Source organism: Tympanuchus pallidicinctus, unplaced genomic scaffold (assembly GCF_026119805.1).
Source record: "Tympanuchus pallidicinctus isolate F22 unplaced genomic scaffold, pur_lepc_1.0 scaffold1, whole genome shotgun sequence".
NCBI lineage: Eukaryota > Metazoa > Chordata > Aves > Galliformes > Phasianidae > Tympanuchus > Tympanuchus pallidicinctus.
The window spans coordinates 70,251,855-70,269,640 of record NW_026294618.1 but is presented as its reverse complement, the minus strand read 5'-3'; the positions used below and the strand labels follow the sequence as shown (position 1 = coordinate 70,269,640).

Here is a 17,786-nt window from a genome sequence, read left to right as displayed (position 1 = left end):
GTTGTACCACATTAGTGTGCTAAAGTCAATAATCTTGACTATAATAATCTTCCCTACCTGCTGTAGGGAACCTGCTTTGGCAGAGGGGTTGGACTCAATGATCTCTGGAGGTCCCTTCCAACCCCTACAATTCTGTGATTCTGTGGCTATGCTCATGCCAAAATGTACCAATGCAGGATTTTTTTTCTCCTTTTCTTTCAGTTCAGTTGTCATTTTGTACACCTTGCAAAAAATAATGGCTGATGTATGTTGAAACTGTGGTATGTTTCCTCAGAACTGTTGTTTGGCAGGGATGAACAAGTACTTGAACTAGAGTTGCATTAGATAGACCACGAAGGGACAAGTCAGAAGTTTTATTCTTTAGTTTGGTTCTTCATTCCAGTGAGTGTTTTTTTCTTTGAATATGTCTGATGACCCGCACTGAGGATTTCTATTCAAGTCTTTGTGAGAGCATCTGATAAATTTTGTTAGGAAGTCATCAGTCTTGCATTTAGACATCTTGTTTTGCTCTCTGGGATTTGTAGTTCCTTCAGCAAACAGCAAAAGTGACATCTCCTTGACTGATGCAGTTTTCTTTAACCTGAGTTAAACAATAAAGTTATAGTAATACATTAATGTGGCATAACACATGTCCTCTCTCCATTTTATTGCTTTGTTTTGATTTTGTTTTTTAATTTTCCTGGAGGAATTTTATTTTACTGCGTAAGTAGTATTTTTCTCCCTTTCCTATGAATTTATTGTTAGTGCTTGCTTCTTTTAAGGAACGGTAGGCTTACAGATACCCAGCTGTAAGAGGAATAGGAGAGGAGAGGAAAAAGCTTCAGTGTGTTTACCTGTAGCTCTTTTCTTTACCTAGGGGTTAGGCTATTGTACTTGGTGAACAAGGCTGGGGATACTTCCCTTGGAACTCGCACATTCTGCTGCACTGCAGTGCTGTGTGTGCCAGAGTCAAATGTCTTATCTGTACCTCTTTACAGAGTGAGCAAAACTGCATGGACAATGAATTATTCCTTCTGTTGCCTTTGTTACCTTTGGCACGTTAAAGATGGCAATGCATAGGGGAAAAAAAAAATGTTTTCACTTCTTCTGTTAACAACTTAATGTTGCTTGTTTAGGATGATAACCTACAGTTCGTTTTTCAGAGTTGAACCCTTGGAAGCAGAATGCGTGTGAATGAGCGATCAACAGCTGCTTAAGTGTGTGATTAATTTTGTTTGACAGACACAAGTTGTGCTGATTGCAGAGCAGCGAGGGCGCCTTCATGCTTTTTCAATTACTCATAAATTCTAGAGGGTATCTTAGGACAGCTCTCATGTGCTAGGCATGAGTGCTCAGGCAGAGTGCTGCTGGATTAAAGGCTAACGCTGAAAGTGTTGTGCAGAGCAATGCAGTGGTGACTTCAATTCTGCACAAATATGAATGTATTTACGATGACCGAACACTTAAAAGCTGTAGAGTCTGAGGAGCACGAAAGAGGAGACCTTGTCTGTTATTAAAATGGAAGCAGTGTCTTGAGTCAAATTTGCTGGTAACTTTTATGGGAGAACCAATAGGACAGATAGCTTTGTTTTGAAGAGCTGACACCCTTATTGTTTTGAGCATAAAAATTTTAAGGAATTTTGGACATTCTGATCTCAAATGCCCGTTCTTTTTTTGGCCGCCATTTAAAAATTCAAAAAAAGTCACAAACCCCAAATTTCCCCTTTTCCTGACGTACATATTTGCATGCTTATGTATATGGGAGAATAACAGAAAAGTACATGATTTCATTATTTGCATGGTAGCTTTTCCATCCTTTCCCACAGAAGAGGAACGTGAGTGATTTTGCAGTGTGTGCCAGTTTGATGCCAGCTCGCTCTGCATTGTTTCACAAGGCATTACACTTCACGTGTCCTGTGAAAAGTTGGTTACTTTCCTTATCACAGTTCAGTTGGAGAAAGGGAATTGTCACGCTAACTGGGGAACATACATTGTGCTGCACTGGCTGATGGGCCAGTTTGTTTGCTTTCCAATTCGCTGCTAAAGACTGAGTCATTGTTACTGTTATAACAAATGCATATTAGATAACTTATCGCTGCAAAACTCTCTCTTGCAGTTAATGATAGCAGAAGTTTGAGGTTCCAAAGCCAAAAACAAGTGCATTTGTTGTTTTCTTACAGTGTCAGTGACAGAAGGTACAAAACACTTCTAACATGAAGTATGGCTGATCTCTGTGTTATGCTGACAGCAGCTGATGTTGCCCCCAGACTTTCCAGCTGCTGGTTTGCTCTTTCCTCAGCAACTTCAAGGTTGGAAAAAAAATAAATTAATTAATAGGGTGTTTGCTAGAAAGACTTGGAATCTGCTTTCTAAACTTCTAACTCTGGGGTGTTTCAAGTCACTGACAGATAGGTCATTTACATGCCTGGAGGCATTTCCATATCTGAGTCTGACTCCTCGTGATTTCAGAGAGAACTGAAACTGCTGCGGCTATTTGACCTACATCTTTTCTTCATTCTGGATGAGTTGGAGCAGCTGCTTCTCATGGGTGTAGACGAATGACAAATGTCAGCCTTTGCTTTTCTCAGTACCTCAGCAAAACTGCAAGTTCTTGTCTTGTTAGAATTGCTGTACAGACTTGGCTCAGCAAAACTCAGGATCTGTGTCCAGCACTGTGTGTGTTCCACAAGAGCTCAGCAGGGACGCTGGCCCATGGACCTTTCTTCAAGAGGACTTGCTTCAGTAGAAACCAAATACCTTCCTTTTCCAGCCCAGCTTCGCTTTGTTTTGTTCCTTTTTTTCTTGCTAAGAGAGGAAATTGCAGAACCCTTATTACATTATTTGGTATCTTAAACTCACTGTTTTGATTTTGTGGGTTTATCTTCCTGCGGCAAAACTGATAAGTAATGGCTTTGTCAAATAGGAGGTCACATTATTTGATATATATATATAGAGTGTTTACATAACATGAGAGCTGTAATGATGACTACACTGTGGTTACAGTAAAGGAACTGAGAAGCTGAAATGCCTAACCTTAAAATTACAAGTATATTTAAATGTTGTACTTCAGAGTAATTATACTGCAATGCTGTATCAGTGTGTTTAGTTCTCTTTCATGTGAACAGAGTTTGGTAAACGTTATGTTCTCTTAGGTCCTAGAAAGATCTACCAAAGCATTGCTTTTTCTCTTATTACAGTATATCTGTAAATGAAAGTTTAAAATGTTTGCTGCTATAGCAATATCCATTCTGTTTACAAGCTGTGTACAAATATTTTAGTGTTTGAGCCTACTCAGAGCAGTTTCTTGGAACTAATGCAAACTGGAAAGCTTTACTTGATACCATTAAGAAAAGAAAAAAGGTTAAATTTGGAATATAAAAGAAAAAAATGCACTGATACTCTTGACTTGAGATAACTTTGGTCTCCATTTCCACAGTTAGCATTTTAATTGGAAAACTATTTTTGATAGTTTACAGAAGAGTGTTTTACAGAAGAGTGTTATGGATGAAGGTTGCAAATCTGTGTGGGTCTAACTTCATATTGTAACAACCAGGCTAAATCTGCACTGGTATCATTGAGTTCAATTTCTGCCCCCCCCCCCCCCCCCCGAAACCAAATATTCGGTGAAGTTAATAGCATATCAGATTTTTGCTTTCTTGCATTTCCCTGAAATTCTTGTTATGGCTTTTCGTGGAAGTTACATTGTCTCTGCAGATGTCTGAGTACCGTGATGGCAGGGTAAACGTGAAATTCCTTGGCCAGGGAAACTTTGTTCTGATCTCTTTCAAAAGCCTGGAATTATTATCTTTTCCAAGAAAAGTCTAAAGATGGGCGGACATGCTGTTCCACAAATGGGCTGTGCTTGCAATCTGAGTCCTGATCGAGCTGATCAGACCATCAGTGAGCAGCATGTCCAGTTTGTTTCCTGTGCACATGCAAGTGTCTGGATTCTGATGAAGTAAATCACTTTGCAGTTGTCTTTGCGGCATAGGAATTTACATAGTAGAAGTACTACTGTACTGGAAATGGTTTAATGTCCTTGGGTTATTAGATTTCACTTCCGGTGCATCTTTTAAATTTCTCACTTCTTGAATCAAAAAGATGTTTTTGTTGTATCCTTTCAACAGGGGTTCAAAGGCCTCCAATGTACAGTGGAAAACATGACCAAAAAAATGCACTTGGAGTAATTGAGAAAGATGGGCTAATTGTGCTGTCTTATAAAGCATCCTAAAATAAAGTTTTACACCATTTTTTCGCGGAGAAACACTTTGCACTAGAAATGAGGGCAAGAAAAAAAACCACAACCAAGATGTAAAGGATAGCTGTCCGTGAACTTGAGTCTGGAAAACCAGTCTCCATCTCACGAGAAGCATTAATTATGCAGGAGACATCTTCCTTCTCCTGTATCATAGTCAAGGGAGCCAAGTCTGACTGTTAGCCACAACATGAGAGCAGCCCCACTTGCAATATGTTAACAGTGTTCCTCACAATGTGTTTCATGCCTTTGTCATATATATCAGTTTGTGTGCTATTCTTACCTAGAAAGAAAGCTTAGACGTAAAATAAAAATAAAGTACTGCTATTTCTAGTTCAATTTATGTGTTGCTTATGTACAGATAATACAGATAAAATGTGTGCTTTTCCGCCAGCGGAAAAAGATTAATCATTATTTTTGCTTCCTTGACTGTAGGCCATGGTGGCTTGTTACCCAGGCAATGGAACAGGATATGTTCGCCATGTTGATAACCCAAATGGAGATGGAAGATGTGTTACGTGTATATATTATCTTAATAAAGACTGGGATGCCAAGGTATGCAACTTCTTTCTATACATTTTTACATATACTTGCTAACGTGTCTTTGCTGCTAATGTGTCTTTGCTTTGTACACATTCTTTCTTCTGTCTTTGCCTAGATGTATTCCTACATTGCATTGACTTGGACGTCCTTTGCCTCTGATTCTGCAGTTAGTGAGATGTTCTGTAGATGAGGCATTTATCTTCAAAGTGTCAGTGTCATTCAGATCAGCACATATCTTTATATTATTGTGGATAAGAGGTTTAGAATAGATAAGTATTTATGGCACAGTTTGAGTGGTCTAAATAAGAATTCACTATTGGTGGTTTAAAACTCTCTATAGATGTGGTGACTGACTTCTTAATAAGGATTATCCAAGCATTTCAGTGATTTAGGTAGATTTGGCAAAAGGATATGGTTAACTGGGTGTGATAAAGGCTTTAATTTCAGCTCTGTACATGTGAAATATTTTTAAATGTGATATGTGGTACTTTGAAAATAATGTCTTGCTATATACTTAATGCATTGGTTTTAAACACTTAATTTGTAGGTAAGCGGAGGCATCCTTCGGATATTTCCAGAAGGTAAAGCCCAATTTGCTGACATTGAACCCAAATTTGATAGACTGCTATTCTTCTGGTCTGATCGCCGCAACCCTCATGAAGTACAGCCAGCATTTGCTACAAGGTAGGTCTAATGGGCTCAGATACATTGCATGATGCAATGGTGAGGGAATCCCAATGAGAAACAAATGAAATCATGAATTATGACCTGATCCTAGGTCTCTGGATGTCGAGTTCTGGTTGTACTATGGCAAAAAATTTTGTTTTTTCTCTTCTGGATGGTTGATTAGAATTCTGCTGTGCTGCTGAGTTTGTACCCATGTTTTATCACATATTTTGGAGAGAACATGCTCTTAGCCAGGGTAGGTAGGCTGTGGTACTTAAAGCACCAGAAATTGCTGAGCATGTACTCAGTAGAGCTGGAGAGGACCGTACCTGGCCCTGCATAAACAGACCCTGCTGTAGCCTAGGAGTATCGTCTGTGTTACTCAGTAATGGCTTTATATTGTGGTTTTTTCCCCCATTGTCACTAGCACAGTACTGTACTTTTTAAAGATTGACAGGGTGCTACAGTTTTGTACCTGCTTGCCCTGGGAAGGAAGTAGGTGGTAGCAAATGGTCCAGTTCCCTCTCCCTTCAACTCTATAGTTGGATTACTTTGGGAATAGGGGGAGGGCTGGAGATCACTAATAACTATCAGTACGTGAATCTCTTCTTTTTCTTTGGAGTATTGTAAGGGTTCTTCCCAGTTTGAGTCACAGATGGAACTTGAAACCCCTTTTGTTATTGTTTAGGGGAGATGATAATGCTAAATGTACATGCATTCACTGCCCAACATCTTGAGTAAACACTGACAGATTGTGTTAATAGATAAATCGTTGGAGTTGTTGGTCCAAACTTCCTGTTGCACCCATAGCACTGAGCATTAACTAGAGCACTGAGATAATGCAGGCACCTCTGCAAGAAGTAATTTGAAACTGCAGTCTGCAGTCCTCTTATTTAGAGCCTTTCCCAACGCTGCAGCACTCTCCCTTCCCCCTTCTGTGCAGAGGGTGAAATGCCATACACTAAAGCTCCTTAATGTCTTTTCTCAATAGCTGGCACTTCATACTTAAATCCTCTCTGGGCAGTGGAAAACCAGAGGAGCTGTGTAAGAACGGGCAGTTAATTTTCCCTTATGGCAAGTGTCCAAGAATGATTTCTTGTGGTGTGACTCAGCAGTGGACTTGACCAAGTGAAGCTGAAGATGAGGTCATGGGGCAGAGTGATTGCCCAGTTTCTGGGCAAGAACTGTAATAACAACTCACTGGGGGAAAAAGTACTTACAGTGTCAGCGTCACCCTTTCAGTAGCTATTCAGACAGTGCGTACTGCTTGCTTTCTCTTCATGAAGGTTTTCTTCTGCTGAACTGCAGAAGTATGGTCTCACTGACTTTTTTCATTAAGTGCTTCACTGTAATGTTTTTCAGTACAGTTCAGGATTTTTTTAATTTTTTTTTTTAATCATTTTCCCTAGGTACGCAATAACGGTGTGGTATTTTGATGCAGATGAAAGAGCACGAGCTAAAGTAAAATATCTAACAGGTAAACTCTTGTCAATATCTCCTGTTTTTTGGTTGGTTGTTTTGTTTTTTTTTTTCCTGGAAGAATAGCTGAGCAGTCCAACCTCATGTCCTCAGCCCACCTTCTACACAATAAGGGGGAAAAAAAACCAAGGCATAATTCATCTAGTCAGGCTTTACAGGGATGGTGACCCAGTGGCTAAGCTGCTAGCCCATGACTTAGGAAATCCAGGTCAGCTCCTTGTTCTGCACACACTTCCTCTGGGATCTGAGGCTGGTTGGGCTTTTCAAATGGGGGATGCGGCCTCTCCCTGCCTGTGCCACTTTGGTAGGAGTGATGGTTAATAAATGCACCACAGGTCTGAGCGCCATGTAAGTCCTTCTGATGGGATATGGCGATCTGACTTGACTAGAATCTCTGTGTTGGAGAAACAAAAACCTAAAATTAAAATCTGTAATCAAAGAACGAAGTGACTTCCTCCATTTTCAATTCCACGTATCAAGCATCTGTTTTCCTTTTCTGACTTCTCCTCAAGAGGAAGCTGATCTAATTTTCCTGTTCAAATTAGCATTATAAGGAGAAGTGGTTTGGGACTTTTGTCGTGCTTGTAAAAGCATCACGATTTTGTGCTTGCTGTGATAAGAACAAAGAACAATCAGGTGTACAGCAGGTGCACATATGCGCAGCATATTTCTCAGTGGTTTCACCAATCGCTCTGAAAAAGCCAATTTTTGGACACGTGGGCCCAGTCACTTCCAAATCAGAGTTTGTTCACAACTTTTCGGTGCCTGGAACACTCCTGTAGTATTGGGACTGCAGTTCCACTGCCTTGTGGTGCAGTCGTGGCTCAGTGCCTTTTGGGAGCGGCCAGAGTAACACTGCTCCTGCCTGGCTTGCACGGAAGGACAAGAAGCCAAGGGGCAGGGGTCGGGGTGAGCTTGGGGTGGCAGTGGCACTCCCAGGCCATGGGGAATGCTGGTGACGCATGCCCGGCCCCGCGGGGCTCTGCGGGAAGTGTGTCGGCGCTGGAAGTCAGCCCCCACACACATGTGACCCTGTGCCTTATAAAGCTGACGGAGAGCAGTCGGAGCCATTTGGTTTGTCTCCATACAGCTTGGGCTCCTGGAAGCAGCTTGGGTGAGCAGGAGCTCTGCCCCCTCCCTCTGCAGTGTCTCCCCCTCAGCTGCAGGGAGCAGGAAGGAAGGAGGAAGCTTTAATTTTGCGATTGGCTGGGTCTAGCACAGATTCCTATTACCCAGTTATTCCTATTTATCTCAATCGCAGTTTTATTTGCAGTTAAAATTGCGGTGTTTGTTCTTTATCTGAACTGAGAATCGTACAAGAGTCTTTGTATTTTTCACTGATATTATAGTTATAAAAGAGCATTCAGGTTTTGGCAAAAGCCATGCAAGTATATGTGAATTTTCTATGGATATGGAATATTGTCTGCTAGTGTTTTCATTGGGTGTACTTGTCGTTATTCAAGTTAATTGTAAGGAGTGAAAAGGTGAATTATTACTATTGTTATTATTATTATTAGCATTGAGTCAACTGTGATGTTGCATTTTTTAAAAAAAAAATCCTTCAGTGTTTCTTCACAAAGATAAATACCTAGAGACTCTGGATATTCTGATCCAGAGTAGTGGACTGCCTCCTCGCATCTGAAAAGGCTGTTCTTACAGGTTTGTAAAGGTCGAGGTAATTAATTTCAAAACTGCACATGTGACTCAAGTATCCAGCTTTCTGTTTGGCAGCCAATTAAATGCCTGCTTTCAGAGGTTACAAGTAACCACAGCATACTGGCTTTCCAGAGCACAGCATGCAGAGCAGGTGCACAGAAATATGCATTTGGATGCATCACATGTACTGAGTCATCCTTGAAGATTCTCTTAAAACTAAGCTAGAAGAAAGTGGTGCAGCCGTTCTGTAGATCATACTTTGATAAATGCTGAAAAATAATACTGGATTCCTTTTTGTCTTTCTGCAGGTGAAAAAGGTGTGAGGGTTGAACTTAATAAACCTTCTGACTCGGTTGGGAAAGGCGTTTTATAAGCCTTTGTTTTAGCCACTCCTCTTGCTATTCTCCCTGAGAAACCTTGATGCTATCTATTAACTTTTGAATGTGAATAACAAGGTAAAGGAAAATCAACAACAAACCAACGTTTTAATAAAGAAGCATACAGTGTTTCCATGTTGCATCAAATAGAAGATTTTTTTGACTGCTGAAGCATTGTACTATGTGATTGTCACTCCAGGCCTGTGACTGCTTATGTGAAGAAGATAAGCAATCAGTAAGGAACAACATATGCATCTGGACATAAACAAGTGCCCTACATAGAATTTGTTCATCCTTATATTTTGCCAGACCTGTCATCCAGCTGAATCAAATTCATCACTCCTTTTTTTATATGGTAAAAGTTTGAATTTTGGGTAATTTTTGTATGACCAGGTACAGTTTATCAAAATTGAGTCTTAAAAAAAAGTAAAAACAGAAAAAAAAAAAAAAGAAAAGAAAAAACTACAGTATTCTCCAAAATAACATGAATCTATTTTTGTAAAACTGTTCATACTGTTCTCCTCTGCCATGAAAGACCTAATGTAAGGGTTGCCAGTAACTGATAATCACTTTAATTTTCTTTACACCTTAAGTCAGAGAAGGAGCACTTTAATTACCAGCTAAAAACCTGATTGTTTTATATCATATCTCACACTAATCTTAACTTTTAAAGATTGCTGCTGTATTGTTTTTTGACTATGTCCTCTTGAACCGTATTAACAGAAGCAAATCAATATCTTGCTACTAGTAACATTCAGTTTGTGGTTTTGTATGTTGAATCTACAGAGGGGAAGTTTCGGTCTCTGTTTTTGGTTTTGTTCTGTTTTTATTTTGTTTTGTTTTTAAGTGACTGGCACTAAGTGAACTTGACACTATCGGTTGCTGTCATTGGCTTTGGGGACCTGGTAAATACCATCAAGATACAAGAACATACAAGGGCTTTCCTAGGCTATTAGAGGTACCCAGAACCTCCCTGTGTACTTTACAGAAATTTTTGAGCTTTCTCCCTTTTCTAAAGAATACTTGCCATCCCCCTTTCCTTTGTATATAAGTTAACAGAATATCTAAAACTCACTTTTTAAAAAAAATGTCCTTTCCAAATGTTGCTGTCCCATGCAGTCTTTAAGTAAGTTGACACCTTGATCTATCATATAGTGTCAAGGAAATGGTCAGCACACTGAAGGTGAAGCGCATCACTGTAGGCTCCTTCTGCAATACATCTTTAGAATCTCACTGTGCTGAAGGATTTTCCCCCTCCCAAAAAAAAACACTGGCCTCTGATCAACACTGAGACGCATGTTTAGTAAAAAAAAAAAACAAACCTTTGCTTTCTTTTACTTTTTTTTTTTTTTTTTTTTTTTTTTTTGGAGAAGGGGACATCACAGAATGAAAGTGACATGCAGAAACTTAGGTATTTTAATTTTTAAGAGATAAATGTTTTGGACACTGCTCTATTTTTTCTTCTCCCCATCCCCTCCCCCTAAGCTTTAAAAGCTTCAGAAAAACAAACCTATAAAAGACTGCATTCATACATATATATATATATTTATATATATATAGGAGCTAGGGGGTTGATCAACTTAACCCACTGTGGTTTTCTATCTGTCCCTTATTTCCTTACTTAGCCAAAACAATGTGAGTGTACAGAAATATTTCTGTATATACTACAACTTGTGACAATTTTAGCATCTGTATAGTTTGTATTCAATTAGAGACCTTTTCTATGGAAAGCTCAGTAATTTTTTATTAAAAAGATTACTATTGTTCATGTAAAACATGAAAAAAAGCTAATTGTTTAGTAACAAACTGACAGAAGGGGGAAAAATTCAGTATTGGTGTATCGATTAGGAGAACCAATGGAAATCCCAGTTTTGTTTTTCCTTTTCTTAACACGTTCTTGCCCTTTGCAATTCTCTTCCTCTTTCCTCGTTTCTTCCCAGACAAAAAACAGATAGGATACCTTTACTGTAAGTGCCTCTGCCAACCTGGCCAAGGAGTGCAAATCTTCGTTAACTGTCTGGTCTGCAGTGCATTTAGACTATCAATGAAACAAGTAAAAAAGCCACCTCTTTTACTTCATCTTTAATACTTCGTTAATGGAGGTTCGGTTGGTTTTAATTTAGAAATGTACAGCATAAGCCTTTAAACTCATTTCAGTCCCTCCGTAATTCAAACTTCTGCAGTTATACAGCGTATCAAATTCTAATCACGTAGGTTTGTGCTTGCCAGACAGGTTTAAAAAGTGCTTAATTTTACACTCTGTGTAAGTCATTACAATAGGGTCAACAAATCAGGTCAGCCATTTCTTCAGTGTCCTTTAGAAACTTTATTTCATGTCGGTTGAATATTCATTCTTGAGCATCACCAAGCAGCTCCTTGTTTCAAAAATATTTTTTAAACTGTCTTATGATCTGTATGTGTCTAGTCCTGGTTAAAGACAAAGCTTCATAATGCTATTTTTATTCATGATGTTAGCCAGCTGTAAAATATGAGACCTTTATCTATAGCAGGCAAAGAAATTCAGGATTCATTTACAGGTTGCCTATAAAGTTGTGTAATTTGAAAAGCAGTGTTCATTATGAAAGAGCTCTCAAGTTGCTTGTAAAGCTAATCTAATTAAAAAAAGATGATGTATAAAAGTTCTTGAAAACAATGTGGTTATTTGTGATCTATGTGATTTTTGGAAACCACTGTAGTAACTAGTTTATGAATGGCCCTGATGAAGTAGAGTATGTGGATTTCTGTTTTAAACCAGAGCAACTTCTACTCTGGAGAATGATCCGTTTCTCTGAGCTGTCTTCATCACGTGGGTGTGCTGATCATTTTTCTCATTCTTTTCTCCATCAAAAACAGCCCAAAGCTTAAACTGGTTGGAGTGACGACCTACATAGAGGCACTAATAATTTTTCACCATTTTCTGATATGTGCAAGAAACATAGCATGAAAGGATTTATCATAGGAATAATCAAATTGAAGAATGGCTTGCATTGGAAAGAACCTTAAAGATTAGCAAGTTGCAACCTCCCTGCCCTTGGCAGGGCTGCCATCCGCTCATTGATGCTGCCTGCCAAAACTCCCAAGTGCTTTTCTGTAGGGCTGCTCAAAATGAATTCTGTTCCCAGTATGCAAATCAGGGACTGTCTCTACCAAATTGCAACACCTTGCCCTTGTTGAAGCTCATTAGGTTTCTGTGGGCCCATTTCTCGAGCCTGTCCAGGTTTCATGCAGTGGCAAACCCTTCTGTAGTGTCAGCTGCATCGCTCAGCTTGATTTCACACAGCACACTTGCTGAAGGTCTGTGTCATTGATAAAGATATTGAAGAGCTCTTGTCTCAAAATGCACAGCTGGAGCACACCACTTGTGACCTGCCTTCACTTGGACATAGAGCTGTTGACAACAACCCCTCTGGCTAAGGTGGTCCAACCAATTATTTACCCACCAAATAGGCCATCATTCGAATCCCTCTCTCTCCAACTTAGAGATAATGATATGGTGTGGGACCGCGTCACATGCCTTGCACAAGTCCAGGCACATGACAGCAGTTGCCCTTGTCCACTGAGGTCATCGCTCCATCATCGAAGGCTACTGATCTGCCTTTGGTGAAACCATACTAGTTGTCTCGGTCGCTTCCCCATCTTGTGTGTGCCTTAACATTTCCTCTAGAAGGATCTGCTCCTTCCTAGACACAGAGGTGAGGCTTACTGGCCTGTAGTTCTCTGTGTTCACCTCTCTTAGAAACAAGAGTGATGTCTCTTTCCAATCACTGGGGACTTTGTCTAACAGCCATGACTTCTCAAATATGATGAAGAGTGGCTTGGCGACCATATCAACCATTTCCTTCAGGACCCTGTGATGCATGTCATCGGGCCCTATAGACTTGTACATTTTTGGCCTCATGAAATGGCAAGGTTTACTGGGAACTCTTCAGTTTTACATGGTCCCTAATGAATTTCGAGCCCTTTTGAAATGGTAGAAGAGCGATAGAGTTTACAGAGGCCAGCCCACACAAGATGCCACACAAATTTTCTATGCTTCCTCATTGGGCCTCAAAATGGCTGTCCAGTAATCGAGGAAGCATCACAGTGACTGTGCTTCTGCCATTGCTCCAGCTTGTTTGAAATCCCAGCTTGTTTGATTGTCTGTCTTGTGCTGGTTCAGTGGGAGTTCCTTGGGCCTCGGGGTGAGTCTGCCAGCCTTAGTGCACCTTCTGTCACACATGGATACCTGCTGGTCTCTCCTCTGCTCTGCGGCGATGGTTTCTGTCAGGGCACTAGGCTCAAGCCTAAGTGCAGGAGCACTAGCTGGTCCTGATATGGACTTACGTTCTCTTGAAATCTTTCCCTGTCTTCCTTTTGTGTTGAATGAGGAAGGAGACTTGTAGTGCTCACAGCCATCCTGGACAGATGTGATTTTTTATAATCATATTGTTGAGCACAACGTGCAGAGAAATCATTTTGCGTAGCAAAGTCAAATGCTGCACCAAGGAACAGTGAAGTCTTTTTTGGCTGTTGCTCAAAAGAAAGCCACTTGCAAATCTGACAGGAAGCGAGCTGACAGCCCGAGTGCTGGAGGCAAGTATCTTATGCAAAACATCTGGACGTGCTGACCGCCTGGAGGTCAGGGGTGGAAGGACCAAATCTCTTAAGTCACACTGATAAGTACAATCGGACTGGGAAGTACCACTTCAGTGCCTCCTGAATGCTTTGAAGAAGAGGGGAGATTGCTAAATGTCAAAGGCAAACTCAAATCTGAGAAACCAGAAACTAGCATGTGTACTTTGCCTGTAGGCATGCAGATGGCTGCGTGCACTTGCAAATGCATAGTGGGAGTGAGTACTCAGCGGCCAAGACTTTGAAGAACTTCCTGGGACTCGCTTGGGTTTGGCTCTCGTCTGCTTTTCTGGGGGTGGGCGTGGATCTGCAGAAACTTGGGGCTTTCGTACAAAATATTATTTAGCCTTTTTTGGGGAACGTGAATAAAGCTTGAATGCGAATGATTGCTGCAAATGCATCAAAGCCCGTTTGAGGCCTTGCATCAGTGCAGAAGGTCTGCTGGCCGTGAGGTATGCGCCCTTCTGAACTCATGCCCCTGCCTGGTGGGAGGGGAGGGCAGCTATCAGAAGCAGGTTCAAGGTCCTCTGCTGTACTAGACAAAGCCAGTTCTAGAGGATTCACCTTGTTGACTTTTGCTGCCATTTACTCAGTTCCATCATGCTTTTTCCCGTAACTTTGAAGAGGAGGGAATATACAGCACATGTATTGCTTCCTGAGCAAAGATAGGCACAAGCCCAGAACTCCCTTGTGGGAATCGGTACTCAGAGTTGGCTCTAAAAATGGAAGGAGCAGATGAGGTGCAGATCACCAACTCAAGTCCATAGCAGGACAGGGAGGAAGGAAGGGTTGAATTAGAAATGGGAAAGCAGGGCAGGAAGAAAACTGAAGTATGAGACCAAAATAAAATGTATGGGGTGGGTGTGGGGAACATGGAACATAACCACGCAAAAATGTTATAGGTGTCTCCATGGGAGACAGACAAGAGAAGAGGATATGCTGCATGTTTGCCTCAGGAAAGGCAATTGCTGATTCATCCCATCTGCCTTTCTCTTCATGGGTGCTGTTGCGAAACATCATACTTTTATGTCTGAAGATAAGAGGTCTGAACATTCTACTTGAGCTGTTTCCTTGTCTGCCTTCCAGATGTGGACTTTGGGGAACTTTTCCCTCTTATTAAAAGAACAGCTTGGGATTACGTTTCTATTGGCAATAGCTTGCGTGTTCTTCAGGAGATCTTCTAGCCTACTCAGTGTACAATGTGGTGATAAATGCTGGGAAGGATGACCAGCTGTTTTAGCCATGAGCCCAGAACTACTGTCTTCACGTGGCTGAACAGTAAGTTGCATTGTGAGTCAGTATTTCAGTACCTAAAGACAGCAAGGATCGTACAAAGGCCCAAACAAATGAAGATCAAAACTAGCGCAAGTCATGTGTGTTACCTTTCATTTCTCCGAGGACAGTGTGGTTCAAAACACTGCTAATATTTGGTAAAAGGACTCAGGGTCGTGTGTAATAATTAGATCTGTTTTCTGAGATGAGAGTCTAGCGGACACCATTCCTTCCAGCAGAGATGATACGCTGATGGTAAGGTTTCAGCTGCTAAGTAAGGCATATTTCCCTTCAGTCCTCCTTTCCCCGGCTACAAGATAATGATGGGCACGTGTTCTGCACAGTCAAGTTTTAATGAACAAGACCAAACCAGAGTCAATTAACTATTTGGACCTGAATTTTTGTTCTATTTAGAACAACTTCTGGTATAAAATTCCCAGTGAAGAAATCTATTTTACAGTAAAAATTAGACTTCACACGAGGCCATGGAAGTACGAAGTGCTGGGCTTTTTTTTCCCTGCTCTATCATTTTCATTCATGACTCAGCAAACTTGCTCACATGAGCTGTTATCTGCATCGCATGTAGCTGGAATGCAGAAGTACCTCGGAAACCTCATGCAGAGCTGGGGGGGAGCAACAGCGAGCAGCTGGGTCCCCCTAGCGTTGTCAGTGGCCCAAAGGAGCCTAATCTGCTTCAGCTTCCAGCGGCCACAGGACATGCTTCTCGGTTGTGCTGTTGGTACTTGATATGATAGCGGAAGCTGTTGTTTAGATAAGGTGAGGCAGCTTTATCTTGCTCTGTCAATGTCACCTGCAGCAGAAAATCCACCAGGGATGGGATGGAGGAGCAGAGAAACACAAAAACTAAGGGGCTGGGCACTCTCTAACAACCCAGTGCCAAAGACACTTGCCCAGCAGCAGAGACCTCCACTCCTCCGCCCTTCCTGAGGAAACCAGGCAGCATCTCTCTTGGGATCTGCTCCAGGTTGGACATGGACTGACCACGACTCTATGAGTGACTCAGTCCCTGCAGTTTCACTTAGCATAGGAGAGCTCTGCCTAAAAAGGGTTACAAGAAAGCCTGGATTAGGGGAATTTTAGACATCCTTCTCTAATCTCAAGTCTCCTCATTCTTTCTAGGGAATGATGGTGTCCAAAACATCTTCCAAAATTGCTCCGAATCACACCATCACTTACCATCACGTTTGGAATGCTTTGGGATGACAGGTATCAGCCTTAAGTTGTGCCAGGGGAAGTTCAGGTTGGATATTAGGAAACATTTCTTCTCAGAAAGAGCAGTGAGGCAGTGGCACAGGCTGCCCAGGGAGGTGATGGGGTCACCATCCCTGGAGGTGTTCAGGAAATGTGTGGCTGTGGCACTGAGGGACTTCATTTAGTGGGCATGGTGGGGATGGGCTGATGGATGGTCTAGACGATTTTAGTAGTCTTTTCCAACTTTAAAGATTCTATGACTACATTTTATGTGTCTGTTTTGACAAAAACGCACTTCAGGAACCCAGGGCCTGCTCAAACATTGGCAGTAAAATTCCTTGGGTGATGTCCTCTTAACTACATGAAATTGCCAGGGAAACATTGCCAGATAGCTCAAGTAGTCCTTTGGGGTTTTACAGTGCCTGAAATACCTCTCACCTCCTACCATCAGGTGCTTTTCCTGCCTTCTAAATCTCTCACAGGTACATTCAAAATTAATTACATCCAAGTCATCTGCAGCACCAATAAACCCAGCCGCCCCACAGGGCCTGACGAGGAAGCAGCAATTACAAAATGCCTTCCCAGGCTGGGCAGTGAGAAGCAGTGACCCAGCTGCCTGCTCATCCACCAGCCTTGGCTGGGCAGAGCCTCCCTTTACCTTGTTTTCTGCCATGGTGCTTTCCGTCTCCTCCTGTAGCCTCTGATGCATGGCCTGGTTGATGGTGTCATGAGAGAAGGAAACAAAGCAGGAAGGTAAGGGTAGTAAGAAACAGCGTCAGGGAGGACCTGTAGTTGCTCCCCCTATTGGTGACTTGCTGAATTAAGAAAGACCCCCAACTAAACCCTATTCCTGTAGCTAAGATACCACACTGGAATATCTAGCCTTCATTTTAACCCCAGCTTTCTATGCATCCTCTGACAGACCTGTAAGGAGAAGGCAGGTGCAGTGAGTACACAAGTGAAGGCCCAAAGGTTGATGTCATTTAAAGAAAGAAGTACTCATTGCTTCCAAACTGGGCAATAGGGGAGCCAAATACTCAGCTTGTTGCTTCTTGCTCCTTTATCCATTCTATGTTGCCCAGCGTACAAGGTTAGGCTCTCAGACCAGGACAAAAAAGCAACTGAGATGGTGCCAATGATAAGGGATGGTTGGGACAGGGTGAGGTATTCAGGCCAAGCTGCTGCACCTTCTTAGTGACTTAATCTAGTCTTAAACAGCCTGGCCTGGCAGAAGCTAAAAAGGAAACAAGGGATTAAGGCCATGGACTATTTCTTTTTTTACTTTTATTTTTTTAATCTTTCACACTTGCGGTACATTACTCCTTTCCTGAGCTTGTCACACCTCCCAGGCTTAGAAAAAGGAGCAGGAGAAGCATTTTCTGCTTTATAAGCCTCTCTGGCTCCTTACAGCTCTGCCTTCCTTCCCTTATCTGGGCTAATGCCAAATTATGACAAAATCAGACTCTTCATTGCAATGGATGCAATAGGCATGGTACATGTACACTATGAAAGGACACCTTTGTTGTTATTCGCTGAACCCTGAGCTAGAAAAAGGAGCTCTTGTGTCATCTTCCAAGTCCCTCCTGCAGAGATGCCAAACACTCCAAGGAAAGCGAGTTGAAGATCTTGCTTCTCAGATCTCACTTGGTTCCAGACCTCCCTTCCTCCCTCCTATCCCTATCCTTCCTCCTCCACCTCGGCAGTGGCTCTGCCCTCAGCCTGGAGTGCTGGTGGAG

At 41.7% G+C, this 17,786-nt stretch overlaps 1 protein-coding gene across 1 annotated transcript in view; it reads left to right on the top strand.

Moving 5' to 3' along the window:
• EGLN1 (egl-9 family hypoxia inducible factor 1) overlaps positions 1-10,276 on the top strand; it is a 29,037-nt gene extending 18,761 nt beyond the window's left edge. The window contains exons 2-5 of the mRNA XM_052684518.1: positions 4,670-4,789; positions 5,325-5,461; positions 6,853-6,920; positions 8,887-10,276. Of these exons, the coding sequence (XP_052540478.1) occupies positions 4,670-4,789; positions 5,325-5,461; positions 6,853-6,920; positions 8,887-8,951 (390 nt within the window). The 3' untranslated portion in view covers positions 8,952-10,276. The remainder of the gene's footprint in view (positions 1-4,669; positions 4,790-5,324; positions 5,462-6,852; positions 6,921-8,886) is intronic.
• The last annotated feature ends 7,510 nt before the right edge of the window (positions 10,277-17,786 follow it).